A 13,324-nucleotide genomic window follows, 5' to 3' on the forward strand; every position below is an offset into this window, starting at 1 on the left:
TGAAAACGGCAGGAGAGTGGTGAGCGGAAGTGACGACCCACACGTCTCTCGCCTCTTCATTGACAGCACTACAACCAATCAAAATTGCGAGATTTTATTGGGTCACCGTGTATATTTATTCTAAGAGGGATGCTCCACGTGAGCCTAGACTTATACCTAAATCCAATCTTAGTTCAGGTCATGTTTGGCCACGGATGGAAATATGGAAGCTTGTGTTCCAGAGATACCACTCTACCCTCAACCCATACTGTCGTTCCCGTAAAAATAGACCGTGTCACTCTTTAATAAGTGCTTTAACCCTATGAAATTTCAATACTAATTATATTTTATTATTCATGTAAATGAAATTACCTCTACAGTTTTTTTTAACGTCCTACGATTATGTACTGAAGCTCAGGGAGACAGTGATGGTATGGATGATAACGCTAGAATGACGAAAATTGGAGGAAACTGAGAACCCCAAGAAAATCCACTCACATTGTGTTTGTCCACCATAAAGCCGCCTCGGCTGGAGCCAGGATCGAACCAGGAACCCTACTTATCAGAGATGAGCGCTTTACCACTAAGCCACCGTGGCCTCTACAGCGGTTTAATGTCTAGACATACGAAGTACTGTATAATCTGTTCAAGGAGTTACTTATCATTGAAAATATTAATAGCTGTGACATCAAAGATAAGGAATAATAATACATAAGACTATGAAAGCACCGTAAAACTGTGTTCGAAAAAAATATATCTTTTATCGATTCTCGTACACTGATGAATCAGGGTAGCGCACATTCATACTAGCTGCAATGAAAATCTCAAATACTTTGTTCGCAGGTATTTAACAAATGTTACAATATAATTCTTGTATGTATCTTTATAGTAATGAAATTTATCATTTACCATCTGTAATCGTATGGTGGCGTGTTGTTTGCCACGATTTTGACACAGTCTTTGCATTCCGATCCTATCACATCTGATTATCGTGAAGATACATACTTGGAGTGAAAGGAAGGATTGCCAGGCACTTTTGTTTTTGATTTCCTGGAACAAGTGGCAAATGTTCTCGCCTTTAGGTACGAGCAAGTTCGAGCGAGTTTTCAGTGAAACTCAACTGGACTCGAAATAGACATTTTTGAGCTCGACTCGAGAACTCGGCTTGAAAAATTTCCTTCAACTCGACTCGAATATCACTCTAGTTTCGAGTCGAGTCGAGTCAAAACAAGCCATATCGAGCCAAATGCTGTGTGTAATTTTAAGTACTTTTTTCAAGGATCCTACAGAGACAATATAATTATTATCATTGATACTTACTACTACTACTAATACTAATTATTATTATTATTATTATTATTATTATTATTATTATTATTATTATTATTATTATTATTATTATTATTATTATTATTATTATTATTATTACAACACAGTGCATAAATATGAAAGATAGGCGGTTTGTAGCTGAATACTAAAAACTAATTTACTGCCGGCTCGGCGGTCGTGAAGTGTAGGAGGAAAGGAAATCGTTCACGAGGTTCTGGGTTTGAGTTCGGAGGAGCAAGTATTTGGGCTCGAGCCAAAAATTGTTAAAAGCAGGGTTGGCAAAAAAAAAAAATGTTTTTTATTGAAAAACAAAAAAAAATAGTTTTTTTTTGTTTAAACCTTTTTTTTTTGTTTAAACCAGGTTTTTCTGGTTTAACCCTTATAAGTTTTTTCGGTCGTTTTCGACCGATATTGTAGTGTCTTAAAGATTCGATTAAAAGAGAACTAAGAATGCTATTTAGTTCCGGTTTTTTTTTTCTATTTTCCAAGAGAGGAGGCATTCAAGAAAGCCTTGGAAGGGTCTATACGCTTCCAAGCGTCAGAACATAGGGGGGTATGACGTCATCAATTTACAAATTCCCTTTTTTTACCCAGGTCTAACTTCAACATTTTTTGGTGAGCTTCTCTTTAATCCTAGAATCCTAACATTTTCCCTAAACAATCAGTGGACCAATTAGTTTTCATGAGAATTTTTTCAGATCTCTTCGTCAACACAAAAGGGGAATTCAAAGGGACAAAAGGGTAAAAAAGGGATATTTTTTGACCAAAAATCCCACTTTCGCGATTCTTGCTCCGCTCGGCTACATGATAGGGACATTTGAGTGGTACTTTCTGAAAGCCTACTCGATTCTGAAGAGAACGACGTATGAATCATCATCCTACGATAATTAGGGACGTGTCAGGAAATTTTTGAAGTTTGTATAGTATCCTTGAGAAATTTCGGAAATATTCGCAGAAGAGGAAAATATTTTTCCCGCCCTTAGTATTGAAGATAGGAGATTGGTATTTGGCACAAGTAATTAGTACCATAAGCAATATTTTTCAGAGTGATTTCCAGATCTTTATGTTAACCCTGGGTCGCGCCAGAGGGCCTAAAAACAGGGAAAAGGGATTTTTTCTGCAAAAATCCCTATTTTCCTCACTTGTAACCTCCTTAGGAACGTCCTGGGGCCATGCGGGTGATACCATCTATAAGCCTACTCTATTCTAAAGAGAGCGACGTATGTATCATTATCTTACGATAATTAGGGACGTGCCAGGAAATTTTTAAAGATTGTATAGTATCCTTGGGAAATTTAGGAAATAGTCGCAGAAGAGGAAAATATTTTTCCCCACCCCGTCCTTAGTATTGAAGATAGGAAATTGGTGTTTGGCACAAGTAATTAGTACACTACGTAGTATTTTTGAAAGTGATTTCCAGATCTCTATGTTTACCCAGGGCCGCACCAGAGGGCTCGAAAACGGAAAAGAAGGGATTTTTCGGCAAAAATCCCTATTTACTCAATTTGTCCCTCCTTCGAGACGTCCAGGGACATGAGGTTAATACAATCTGGAAGCTCGCTCTATTCTGAAGAGAATGGTGTATGAATCGTGATCCTACGATAATTAGGGACGTGTCAAGAAATTTTTGAAATTTATATAGGGTATTCTGGGACATTCTGGGAATATTCGCAGAAGAGGAAAATATTTTTCCCGTCCTTAGTGTTGAAGATAGGAGATTGGGATTTGGCACAAGCAATTAGTATACTACGTAGTATTTTGAAAGTGATTTCTGGATCTCTATGTTTACCCAGGGTCGCGCCAGAGGCTTCCAAACCAGGGAAAAAGGGATTTTTTCAGCAAAAATCCCTGTTTTCCTCAATTTTTCCCTCCTTAAGGATGTCCGAGGGACATGCGGGTAATACCATCTGAAAGGCTACTCCATTCTGAACAAAACGACGTATGAACCATAATTTTACGATCATTAGGGACGTGTCAGAATTTTTTAAAAATTTTTAGAGTGCATGTTAGAGAAATTTTGGGCGTTTTTTGATGCTCTCTCGAAATGGGTAAAAAAATTTCCCGCCCTTACTATTGAAGACAAGAATTTCGAATTTTTCACAAGTAATTAGTACAGTACATAGTATTTTTCCAAATTTTTGGAGATTTGTGCGCAGACCCGGTAGGGCCTCAGGGGGGTCCCAAACTTTGAAGAAGTTTTTTTTTTGGTAAAAAAAATCCCGGTTTTCTCTCAAATAATTCCCTTCTGGCATATTATAGGGACATGTAAGTGGTACCGTTTGAAAGGGTGTTCCATTCTGAGAAAAACGAGGTATAAACCATGATCCTAGGATAAATAGGGAAGACACTGTCGCTACTTATCTGAGACTCAATAAAAACGCCGAAAAAGGCAAGAATTTTAAAGGGTTAAATAACTTGCTCTATGTATTTACATCACATATGGACAGAAATAAGTTTGCTTCGCTTTGGTGTTATGCAACAACCGGGTTATGCTGGAAGGGATCACATAAGCTTAAAGCGGAATCCAAACCGCTTCTCGGCTTATATCCGAGAGAAATTGTCCTCTATTTGAACTCGAAACCGGGACTAATTGGCCACAAATGGGATAAGTCTGCCGACTCACCAATGAAGGACTTCTGATAAAAATACGTTGTGCTGATCTTTACATACTACAATAGTTAATATAATCGTCAAAAGTCATTTGAGAAGGACAAAAAGATAAAAACTTGCACAAGAGAAACTATTAACAGAATTACATATGGACAATTTCAAAACACTACACAGTACAGAAGAACTAATCTAGTCCGAGTTCACTACGACTTTTATTAGTCCAAGTTAAGGAAATATGACGACTTAATTTGCATATCAGTAAGAAAAGTGAATAAAGATACGAATTATTTGAGTCCACTTTGACTCTGACCCATTTATACATAATTAGATACCAAAAATATTTCTGATATCAATAATGCCTCTTGTGAGGTTTGTATGACTCCCCCCCATTTCGATGTATTTTATCAATAGCAAACATTATTAAAACGAAACAATATTTAGAATTTTTCGTTGATTGCAATTGCATAATAATAACAACAAACTAAAAAAAAAAAATCACAAATGAAACATTCATAAACTTATTTAAAAAAAAACGAAAGTTGCTTTTGTAGTATAATCTCTTTGAGTCATGAATGGGGAATTTAGGTCTAAATATAATATGAATAATATATGGGAGTGAAACGTGATAACCCGCAAATGTGTGTTCATCAAGATTTTACGAACACACACTTTTACGAACATTTTTCGTTTTTTGGTTTAAACATTTTTTTTTTTTGAAAAAAATAAAAAAAGCTGGTTTAAACCAGCCAACCTGGAAATATATCATGCATATAATTAAAGATGTCATGTCAACATTCTCGAGGTGGAAAGTTCCAGGAAAACAATCAAGACGACTGACTGTGCGGTTCAAACATGGGACTCCCAGGTTCAGTGGCGGATCTAGAAGGTAAAAACTAAGGGGGGCAGCAAGAGCCCAGACTATGATAGGTAAATCATAAGTCCATTATAAACTTTCAAAAATACATGAATAATACTTGAATTATTTTTGTTACTCAAAAAACTGGGGGGCCTAGCCTCCTCCCCCCAGCCCCGGGCTAGATCCGCCACTGCCTAGATTGCAAAGCATAAATGCTAAACTTTCATCCATGTTGGCTCATTTAAATTAGTACACAATAGGTTTTTGCTAATGCTAATTATTTTGTTTAATAATAATAATAATAATAATAATAATAATAATAATAAATATTCTTTACTAGTATTTACAATAAGAGTTCTGAGTGACAGACATCTTCCAAACATTTTTATACTCTGTACAAGATCTTTGCAAATATTAGTGTTATTTATTTATTATTAATATTAATACTGTGTATATTCGGATCCTTCGTAATATAAAAATACGTATAGTTTGTGTATCATTATCATTAGCATGGAATTCTAATATATATCTTCTTAAAAATGTTAATGCTCAAACAACATAATAGGAATAGTTACTTTAAAACGAGGGAGAAAGTGGCATAATAACGAGTGTGAAAAAATCGCAGAAGATATCAACAAAAAGATGCTTTAGAAGCAGTTAATTGTCTTAATTATGAAGGAAAAAATCGAGCAATATAACTTGCACATTTTTGGCGCTCTTCTAAGACTGCCTTAGCATGGAGATTTTTATGTTAGACTAGGCGAAGTTTAGAGTAGTATATTAATTAAAACCAAAGCCACGCTTAAACATACGAAACACGTTATACGAATTAGACTTCAAAAAAGAAAGAAAAAATAGGTTTAATAGTGTTTTTTTTATTTTTTTATTCGCAGAAACAACAGTCAGCAAAAGGAAAAATTGCAGAGAAGTCCCCTCAGGATGAAGCGTTATCACTTGGTGGTGGAGATGCTGTAGCTATAAATGATCTGATAAAAGCTCAAGGAGATAAAATTAGAGCACTGAAAGCTAACAAACAACCAAAGGTTTGTATACATATTGTCGATAGATATATGTATTTGAGGTAGTAATACGATAATCGTAGTCCTTTTGATAATGTAGCTCATAATTTGATCCAAATTTTTGTAAATAACTCACAAAATGAAATTTAAAAGAAACTGAAAGAGAACATTTAATAAGTATAGTAAAATTGTTGGGAACGCACCGATAGAAACCCGCTTAAAAACACCGTTCGATTCTAATAAAGCTGCACTGCAAAACGTGTGTCTATACAGGGCATTTGAATAGAGCAGCTGCTAACAATTTGTCGTTCAACAACCAACGAATCTTCTTGTGTGGCTCTCAGCTTGTATTTGCAATCCCAGGACGTCACCAATGAACACCTATTGTGCAATTATGTTATCGAACCTGGCCATTTAATGGGGATGCCGTATATGTGTGTATGAGTGTACTCCCAAGGGGAAAATGGTCCCCCAAAAAGAGTTGAGTTGATTTTGAGTTTAACGTCCCGTTCAGCAGCGAGGCTATATGAGACGTGGACCTACTGATTAACGTGGAATCCGAACTACCTCAGCTCCTCCAAAAAGTACCAGATGAAAAAAAAAAAAAAACTAACTTTACCATTCGTTCTCCGACGTGTTACCCCCTCCCACACACATACACATACATAAAATTATATATCGGTGGAAAGCTTCATCTTTCAGAAACACATTGATACCAAAATTATCGTCCTAGCTTAATTAGGGACTAAGTTATTGAGGTTTTAAGCCTTAACACAGCAGTTGAGTCAATGGGCGTGTAAAGTTCAATAGTATGTTTTCTACTGCTATTAAAATAAGTAATATAATATATATTGTATCTATACAGAAGGTCCACTGAGTCCGTTCCCAGTTAAATAATATACTTGCGACTTTTCGAGTAGATAATATACTTTCCTTTAAAACTTTTTGGGTGCACGCCTGTACCTGCATATCATAAGTTTTCTTTCTCGTTAACACCTTTTACGTGGGACACCCGGGTTCGATTCCCGGTGGGAGCTCATGTGATTCGAATCCCATGTTGAGCTGTAGGTCCACGTCTCATATAGCCTCGGTGCTGAAAATGGACGATAAAATCTGGTCCAGCCAACCATATATATATATATATATATATATATATATATATATATATATATATAATATTTCATTTTACAAAAAGATAACGTGAGTTACGTATAGTACAAAGTAATTCACTAAAAATAATTGTTTTGTATTTTTTTTATCTTGCTCATAGTCAAAATTTAATTTGAAACATGCGAAGGTTCGTATAGGAGATAGCTCCTTATATGATAAAATGTTAAAATTGTATTATATTATGACGTGGAATGCTTGCTCCCTTCTTATACTACTAGGGATGTCATACTCTAACTTATTAGATAGGCCTTAATCCAATTCCTCATTCATAACACCATGTTATACACGGTTCAACTTTTTGTCATTACTTTAAAACGATCATCCAATAATTCAATTCATATTTAATTATTTGAACTTCAACTAATCTTAAAATCATTTGCGTAATTATAAGAAAAACTCTATTTCTACAAATACACAAACCATCACAATGTAAACAACAGAACAATGTTAATTATGTTTGTCTTTGTCTAAAAGACAAATACTCTTTTCAGTAGTTACTAGGGATGCGCACGAGACGAGTCGAGACAAGATTTTTCTGACAAAATTCGAGTCGAGACACGGCTCTTCCAATAGAGAAATATACATTTTTCGAGTCGAGACATCACTTTTACAGCACATTTTCGAGATGAGACAGCCACAAATCTTGTCTCATGTGCATCTCTAGTAGTTACTTTAATTCATACACATTATATTATTTAAGTACAGAGATTGATTTATTTATATTGAGCCGAAGCCAATGTGCAACTGTACCGCGCACGCGCGACCCTTTGCCGTGAGATTGCCACAAGGCAAGCAACAGTATGTCGTTAGCCACACAGTAGAGCAGTATGGTCGAGCGTAGTCTGATACCACCGAAACTGAACAGATTCTGGAAAAGGTTTATTGTCTTTCTTTCCGACGCTAAGTTCACAGCGTCGCACATCGTAAGAATATGTAAAGCGTAATTTTCGTGTAGGTCGTGTCACTGTGAATCGTATTATACAAAAATATGCGGTGCAGAATCCTGGGCCCACTACGCCGACGCGAGTAGCTACAAACCGGCCTCTCGTGAAGAGGACTCTGCCGCAATTGCATGTGGTTTGGCGTATGGCAACCTCCGAAAATCCCCCCACACACAGCATGCGATGGTCAGCAAATATCACATTGTAGACGACAGTCAACCGTGCCATTCACAGGGATTTACGCCTCACGGTCGTTCACAAGAACAGTGTGTAGCTGAGCGGAAAAGGAACTGCAGGAGGCTGTATGAACGTTATCTCGTGGGTGATCGGCGGAAGTTTGTTGTTACTCTTGATGAGGCGTAGATTTACCCCACAGACTGCGGTAAAGTTCGTACCATTACAGACCTATTGATGCCAAGGCCCGAAACATATTATTTCGCTAGTGTGCACAGTGTCTCTCAAAGGGATTCATGATTGTGGCTGGTTTCTTGTACAGGGTCAAACTGCGACTCCGAAAGGTGAAGCAAAAAGTCAAAATCATGCTTCGTACTAGCATTGTACAGACAAGACGTGAACCAGGTTGAACTGCACCAGCACAAAGCATCCAACTACACGGTGAAAACATCGCTAGAATACTATCGCCATATGGAACAGGAAACTGGAATTGCGCCATCCTTGTCAAGAGTCCAGATGCCAGCTCAATGGACTGCTGTGCTTTTTGGACTTCTCAAGCGGTGCCTATCCCATCGTCGAGTCCGCACCGTCTTCTGCTTGCGGAAAGCGTAAAGAGAAGTGGGGTGAAATACCCATGGTCCAACTGTAACGCAGTCTCCTGCAGTGGAAACTCCGATGCTGGGCAATGGTCAGCACAATATAAATGAATCAGTCTCTGTAGTATAGTTTGAGTGAACTAAAGTTTGCTTAAATGTATGTTCGTGAAATATATTATTAACAAAGAATCTAAAATACTTTTTTTGCACTTTTCAGGATATTATAGATAAAGAAGTTAAAGATCTGCTAAAATTGAAGGAAGATTTCAAGCGAGTTACAGGTATATAATAATAATTAATAGTATTAATAATAGCAATGTTAAATACACATTATATACTTCGTAAATAACCCTTAGCTATTTCGACACTACGAGCCATTTACAATGAAATGCCTGATACAATGTGAATGAATGTTTTGTATCTTCATTTATCAGGTTATTTGACTTGCTTATAGATATCAATGAAACGAAATTCAAGCATTATGTTTTAGGAAACTTTTTTTTTTCCTAAGGCAATAAAAAACTATTTTCTAAAATGTATTCATGCCACATGTAGAATTACCAAGGTGTTATGAAAATACAGTAAAAAGCATAAAATCATGTATTTAACTAATTGCCTGTTATTGTGTGTATTAACTATATATAAAGTGCTCACCTTCATTTCATTTAGTTACATAGTTTATATCAATTCAGACAGTGGGTTTACCTTGACAGTCTTAGATGTTATGTGAAAATTCAGGACAAAGTAAGATTTTTTTTTTTTTTTTTTTTTTTTTTAAATCTGGCTTGAGATACAGACCGCCAAAGGTGGAGTCTGGGGTCCCATTTCTCATGTGCGATTTTTGGCAAAGTATTAAAATGCTTTATTTCTGGAACGGTTCAAGATATCTTTTGCGTTCTGTTTTATTTGAAAGATAATAATTTACTAATTCAAATTATATCCTCCATTCGGAAATGTGTGTCGGCAAGTTTTTGTGCTGTAACCTTTTGATTTTATTTATTTATTTATTTATTTATTTATTTATTTATTTTTAAAACTCAAATATATATTTCAAAAATGGCAATGCCAATTTTACATATATACAGGGTGTTATTGAACTATACCGACAAACTGTAAGAGGTGATTCCTCACATCAAAATAAGAGAAAAATTTCATATGAACCTATAGCGAAAAGTGCATAGTTTCAGAGCTAGGGCTGTTCAAAATCGCGAAAAAGCTAAATTTCAATAGACCCTATTTCGAATTCCAAAAACTGTGGATGGTGGTTCTTATTAGCGTAAAGGAAGCCACGCATACGCAATCCAAAAGTGCATATTTCATCAATTGTCAATAGGTGTAGAGAATATTCCCTACAAGGTGTAATTCTCAGATATGTTTTCAATAGAGCTTTCAGATATACCCTGATTCCAAGAAGGGTCCAAAGTAGGCAGGACGTAAACTTTGACAACAATGGACATCCAATGCTTCGGAGGGAAGGCGGAAGTGTTAGGAACCGGCAGCTCCATGTTCCTTTGTGTTCGGAATAATATGTGATACGATGTATTTCGTCACGGTATATTTCACGATTTCTTCACTTATAAGCGTGAAAGAAAACATCGCACCATGCGTTTTCCCGAGTACGAGAAACCGTGCTGCTGACGATCTTTAACATTTCCGACATCGCACCAAAGGATTCCGTGTTCACTGCTATCAAGGCTTATCGTTTGCCTACTTTGGACCAATCATAAAGTCAGAGCATATCTCAAAATTCGGTTGATGGTATGTCTGGGAATTTCACCCTGCAGGGAATACTCTGTACATCCATTGAACACTAATGGAATATGCATTTTTGGATTGCGTATGCATGACTTTCTTTATGCCGATAGGAACTACCATTCAGTCTCTCGAATTCGAAATAGGGCCTCTTAAAATTTGGCTTTTTCGCGATTTTGGACAGCCCTTGTTATGAACTTTTTCTCTTATTTTGATGTGAGGAATCACCTCTTACAGTTTGTCGGTATAGTTCATTAACACCCTGTATATATAGACACTTACTATTGATAAGTACCATACAGTACATTTTTTTTTCTCAGAAACATCAATCCCCAAATTCTGAAAATTGTATGGTAGGTGTATCTCAAAGCGTACTATTTATCCTGAAAAGTACACGCTACTTTGGTTCTCGAATTTTTCGTAATGGTTTTGTAAAAATTCCACTCTGAGCACAGTGTACGTAATGCGATGGAACAAAGTTTTATGTGGTAAAATGTTTTTATTCTTCTGGATATTCTTAACTTAGAACCTTCCAAATCATGATAAATATTCTGGAGCAATGTGCAACTATCCAGATAATTTTATGTTCGGCGTAGCATATAAAAGGGAAACATCGTATTCGCAGTTGAGTTGTCAACTGGCAAAGAGAGCAGTTCACAAAATTTGTGATCCAACAGTATCTCTAAGGCTAATTCATTGAGTTGTAGGATGTTTTGTGGAAAGGAGTAAGCTTAAAATGTCTTCTGACTGGGGCCATAGGAGAGTATATGTGTTGACTTGAGAAAAACTTCAGATTGGGAATAAGAGTGCTCATTTCATGACACTGTTTCAAAAAGTCAAAATGTTTCCAATTGATTTTCTGTGTTCTAAATGCTTTGACAGAATATCAACAATGACACTAAGTGAACAAGAAGTCTTCCGTGGTGTGGATGATGATTTTATATTTGAAGGTTTGTGGCCTGTGTGTATGACTGGGTGCTTGCAGAGGTTATAGATATCAGTTGTGAGTTAAATGAAATCGTCGTGAACTTTACGCTACGCAAGGACCGGCTGCTGGATATTATAAATTTCATAGACAGCAACACCACCACCAGTGCTTATTTCCTCACGATGTTTTAAAGATTATGGCGTAGGTGCCTCAGTTGCTATTAGTTCAACAGGAAGATATCACTCAATATCAAAGGAAGATACTGATGCAGTTGAACACATTTTTAGTTCATTGAATTGCTGATTTCAGTTCTAAACGGAGTGCATAGAAGTGATATGCTTTGAAACCGGCAATATGTTTTGAATCTTTCACATATATTTTGGAAGCTTTAATACGTTTGAAAACTTTGTCTGTTATCTGTATGCAAAATTAAAATGCCATGCCAAATAAGACTAGATCTGATATCAATGTGTGAGAATATGGTAACGGAAACTGGTTTAATGTATGGCAAAATTTTCAATTGCTTATAAATCTTGTTCAACTCAAAAATAGAAGTTCTATTCAGGGTGTGTAGTAGTGTTTGGTAGTAATCAACAGTAAAAAGAAATAAACAATTTTGAGATAGACCTTTAGACCTTTTTGTAAAAATAAATAAATAAATAAATAAATAAAATTAAAAAAATAAAAAATCAGAAGGCTACAGCTCATGTTTCCAAATGGAGGATATAATTTGAATCAGTAAATTATTACCTTTAAAATAAAACATAAAGCAACAAAATGTTTTCAACCCTTCTAGAGATAACAGCAGTTTAGTATTTTGCAGAAATTTGCACGTGAAAAATGACGCCATCTTTGCCGGTCTGTATCTCGGACCAGGAATTTTTTGGGACAAAAGAAACGTTTCTTTCTTACTTTGTCCTGAATTTTAACATCTGTTAAATTCAATAACATCTGAGGTAAGATTGTTTTCTTTGCTTGCCTAAATTGATCTGGACTTTGCCCAATAAAATTTAGTATAACGTCCTCATCTGTAAATATGGTATTGTCTTGGATCTCCGAAACCTCACTTATATAACTGCTTTTGTAATCTGCTTGTAAATAATTTGATAAATTATTTCCTTCTTCGGAAATGAGCTTTCATATAATATTCGTGTTATTTTATTGAGAACACGGCCTCAGCGGGCAAAGAGGCGGAGAACATGTTTCTGAGTATTTTTTGTCTTTCGTTCAAAACATTGATAATGTCAGAAATAATAAATTCTTTAAACTTCTATTATTATATATACAGACAAGGAATAAGAATAAACATAGTTCCATTTTTGTTTCTTGTTTGTTTTTAGGTCAAGACTGGAAACCAGGTATTCAAGTTTCTTCTGCTCCCCAACCAGTTTCTGCTTCTCCGCAACAAGCACAGGAACTTGACAATAAAATCAAGCAACAAGGGGATAAAGTTAGAAAACTAAAAAGCGAGAAGGCAGCTAAGGTATGATCAAAGTAAAGAAGATAAGATACCTTATTTTCTGGAAATAAGATGTTTGTCTACTTTGTTCTCCAATGCACAGCAGTTAGATAGCTAACTAAATACCCTGTGTAATTTATTCCTAATATCTTCAAGATTGTATTATATCCTTTCTCTGCTATTTTATTGCCTTATTTTCCGGTTACAGATGTGAAACATTTTGGTATGGAAACAGCAATGAAACATAGATAGGAATGTTGGAAGAAAATCTGGTAGGGGCTAATTTAAAATACCTTTCCAATATTTGCCTGATGAGATGAAAAACTTTTGTAGAAAACTTTAGTCAGGATCACCAATTGCGGAATTGTAACCAGAGATGTTTCGATTGCTTAAGGGGAATACTAATAGTTCATTTACACTTGCTTTACATTTGTGAATAATTTCGAGCAGTGGTTAATATCCTTGCTTCATGAGTTAAAATCTGGGCCTTAATGCTGTTCGGATATCATGA

At 35.8% G+C, this 13,324-nt stretch overlaps 1 protein-coding gene across 1 annotated transcript in view; it reads left to right on the top strand.

Moving 5' to 3' along the window:
- GluProRS (Glutamyl-prolyl-tRNA synthetase) overlaps positions 1 to 13,324 on the top strand; it is a 121,089-nt gene that overhangs the window by 76,171 nt on the left and 31,594 nt on the right. The window contains exons 14-16 of the mRNA XM_081730373.1: positions 5,668 to 5,817; positions 8,892 to 8,955; positions 12,695 to 12,837. Of these exons, the coding sequence (XP_081586499.1) occupies positions 5,668 to 5,817; positions 8,892 to 8,955; positions 12,695 to 12,837 (357 nt within the window). The remainder of the gene's footprint in view (positions 1 to 5,667; positions 5,818 to 8,891; positions 8,956 to 12,694; positions 12,838 to 13,324) is intronic.

Source organism: Thermobia domestica, chromosome 11, assembly GCF_964235325.1.
Source record: "Thermobia domestica chromosome 11, izTheDome1.hap1.1, whole genome shotgun sequence".
NCBI classification, from domain to species: Eukaryota; Metazoa; Arthropoda; class Insecta; order Zygentoma; family Lepismatidae; genus Thermobia; species Thermobia domestica.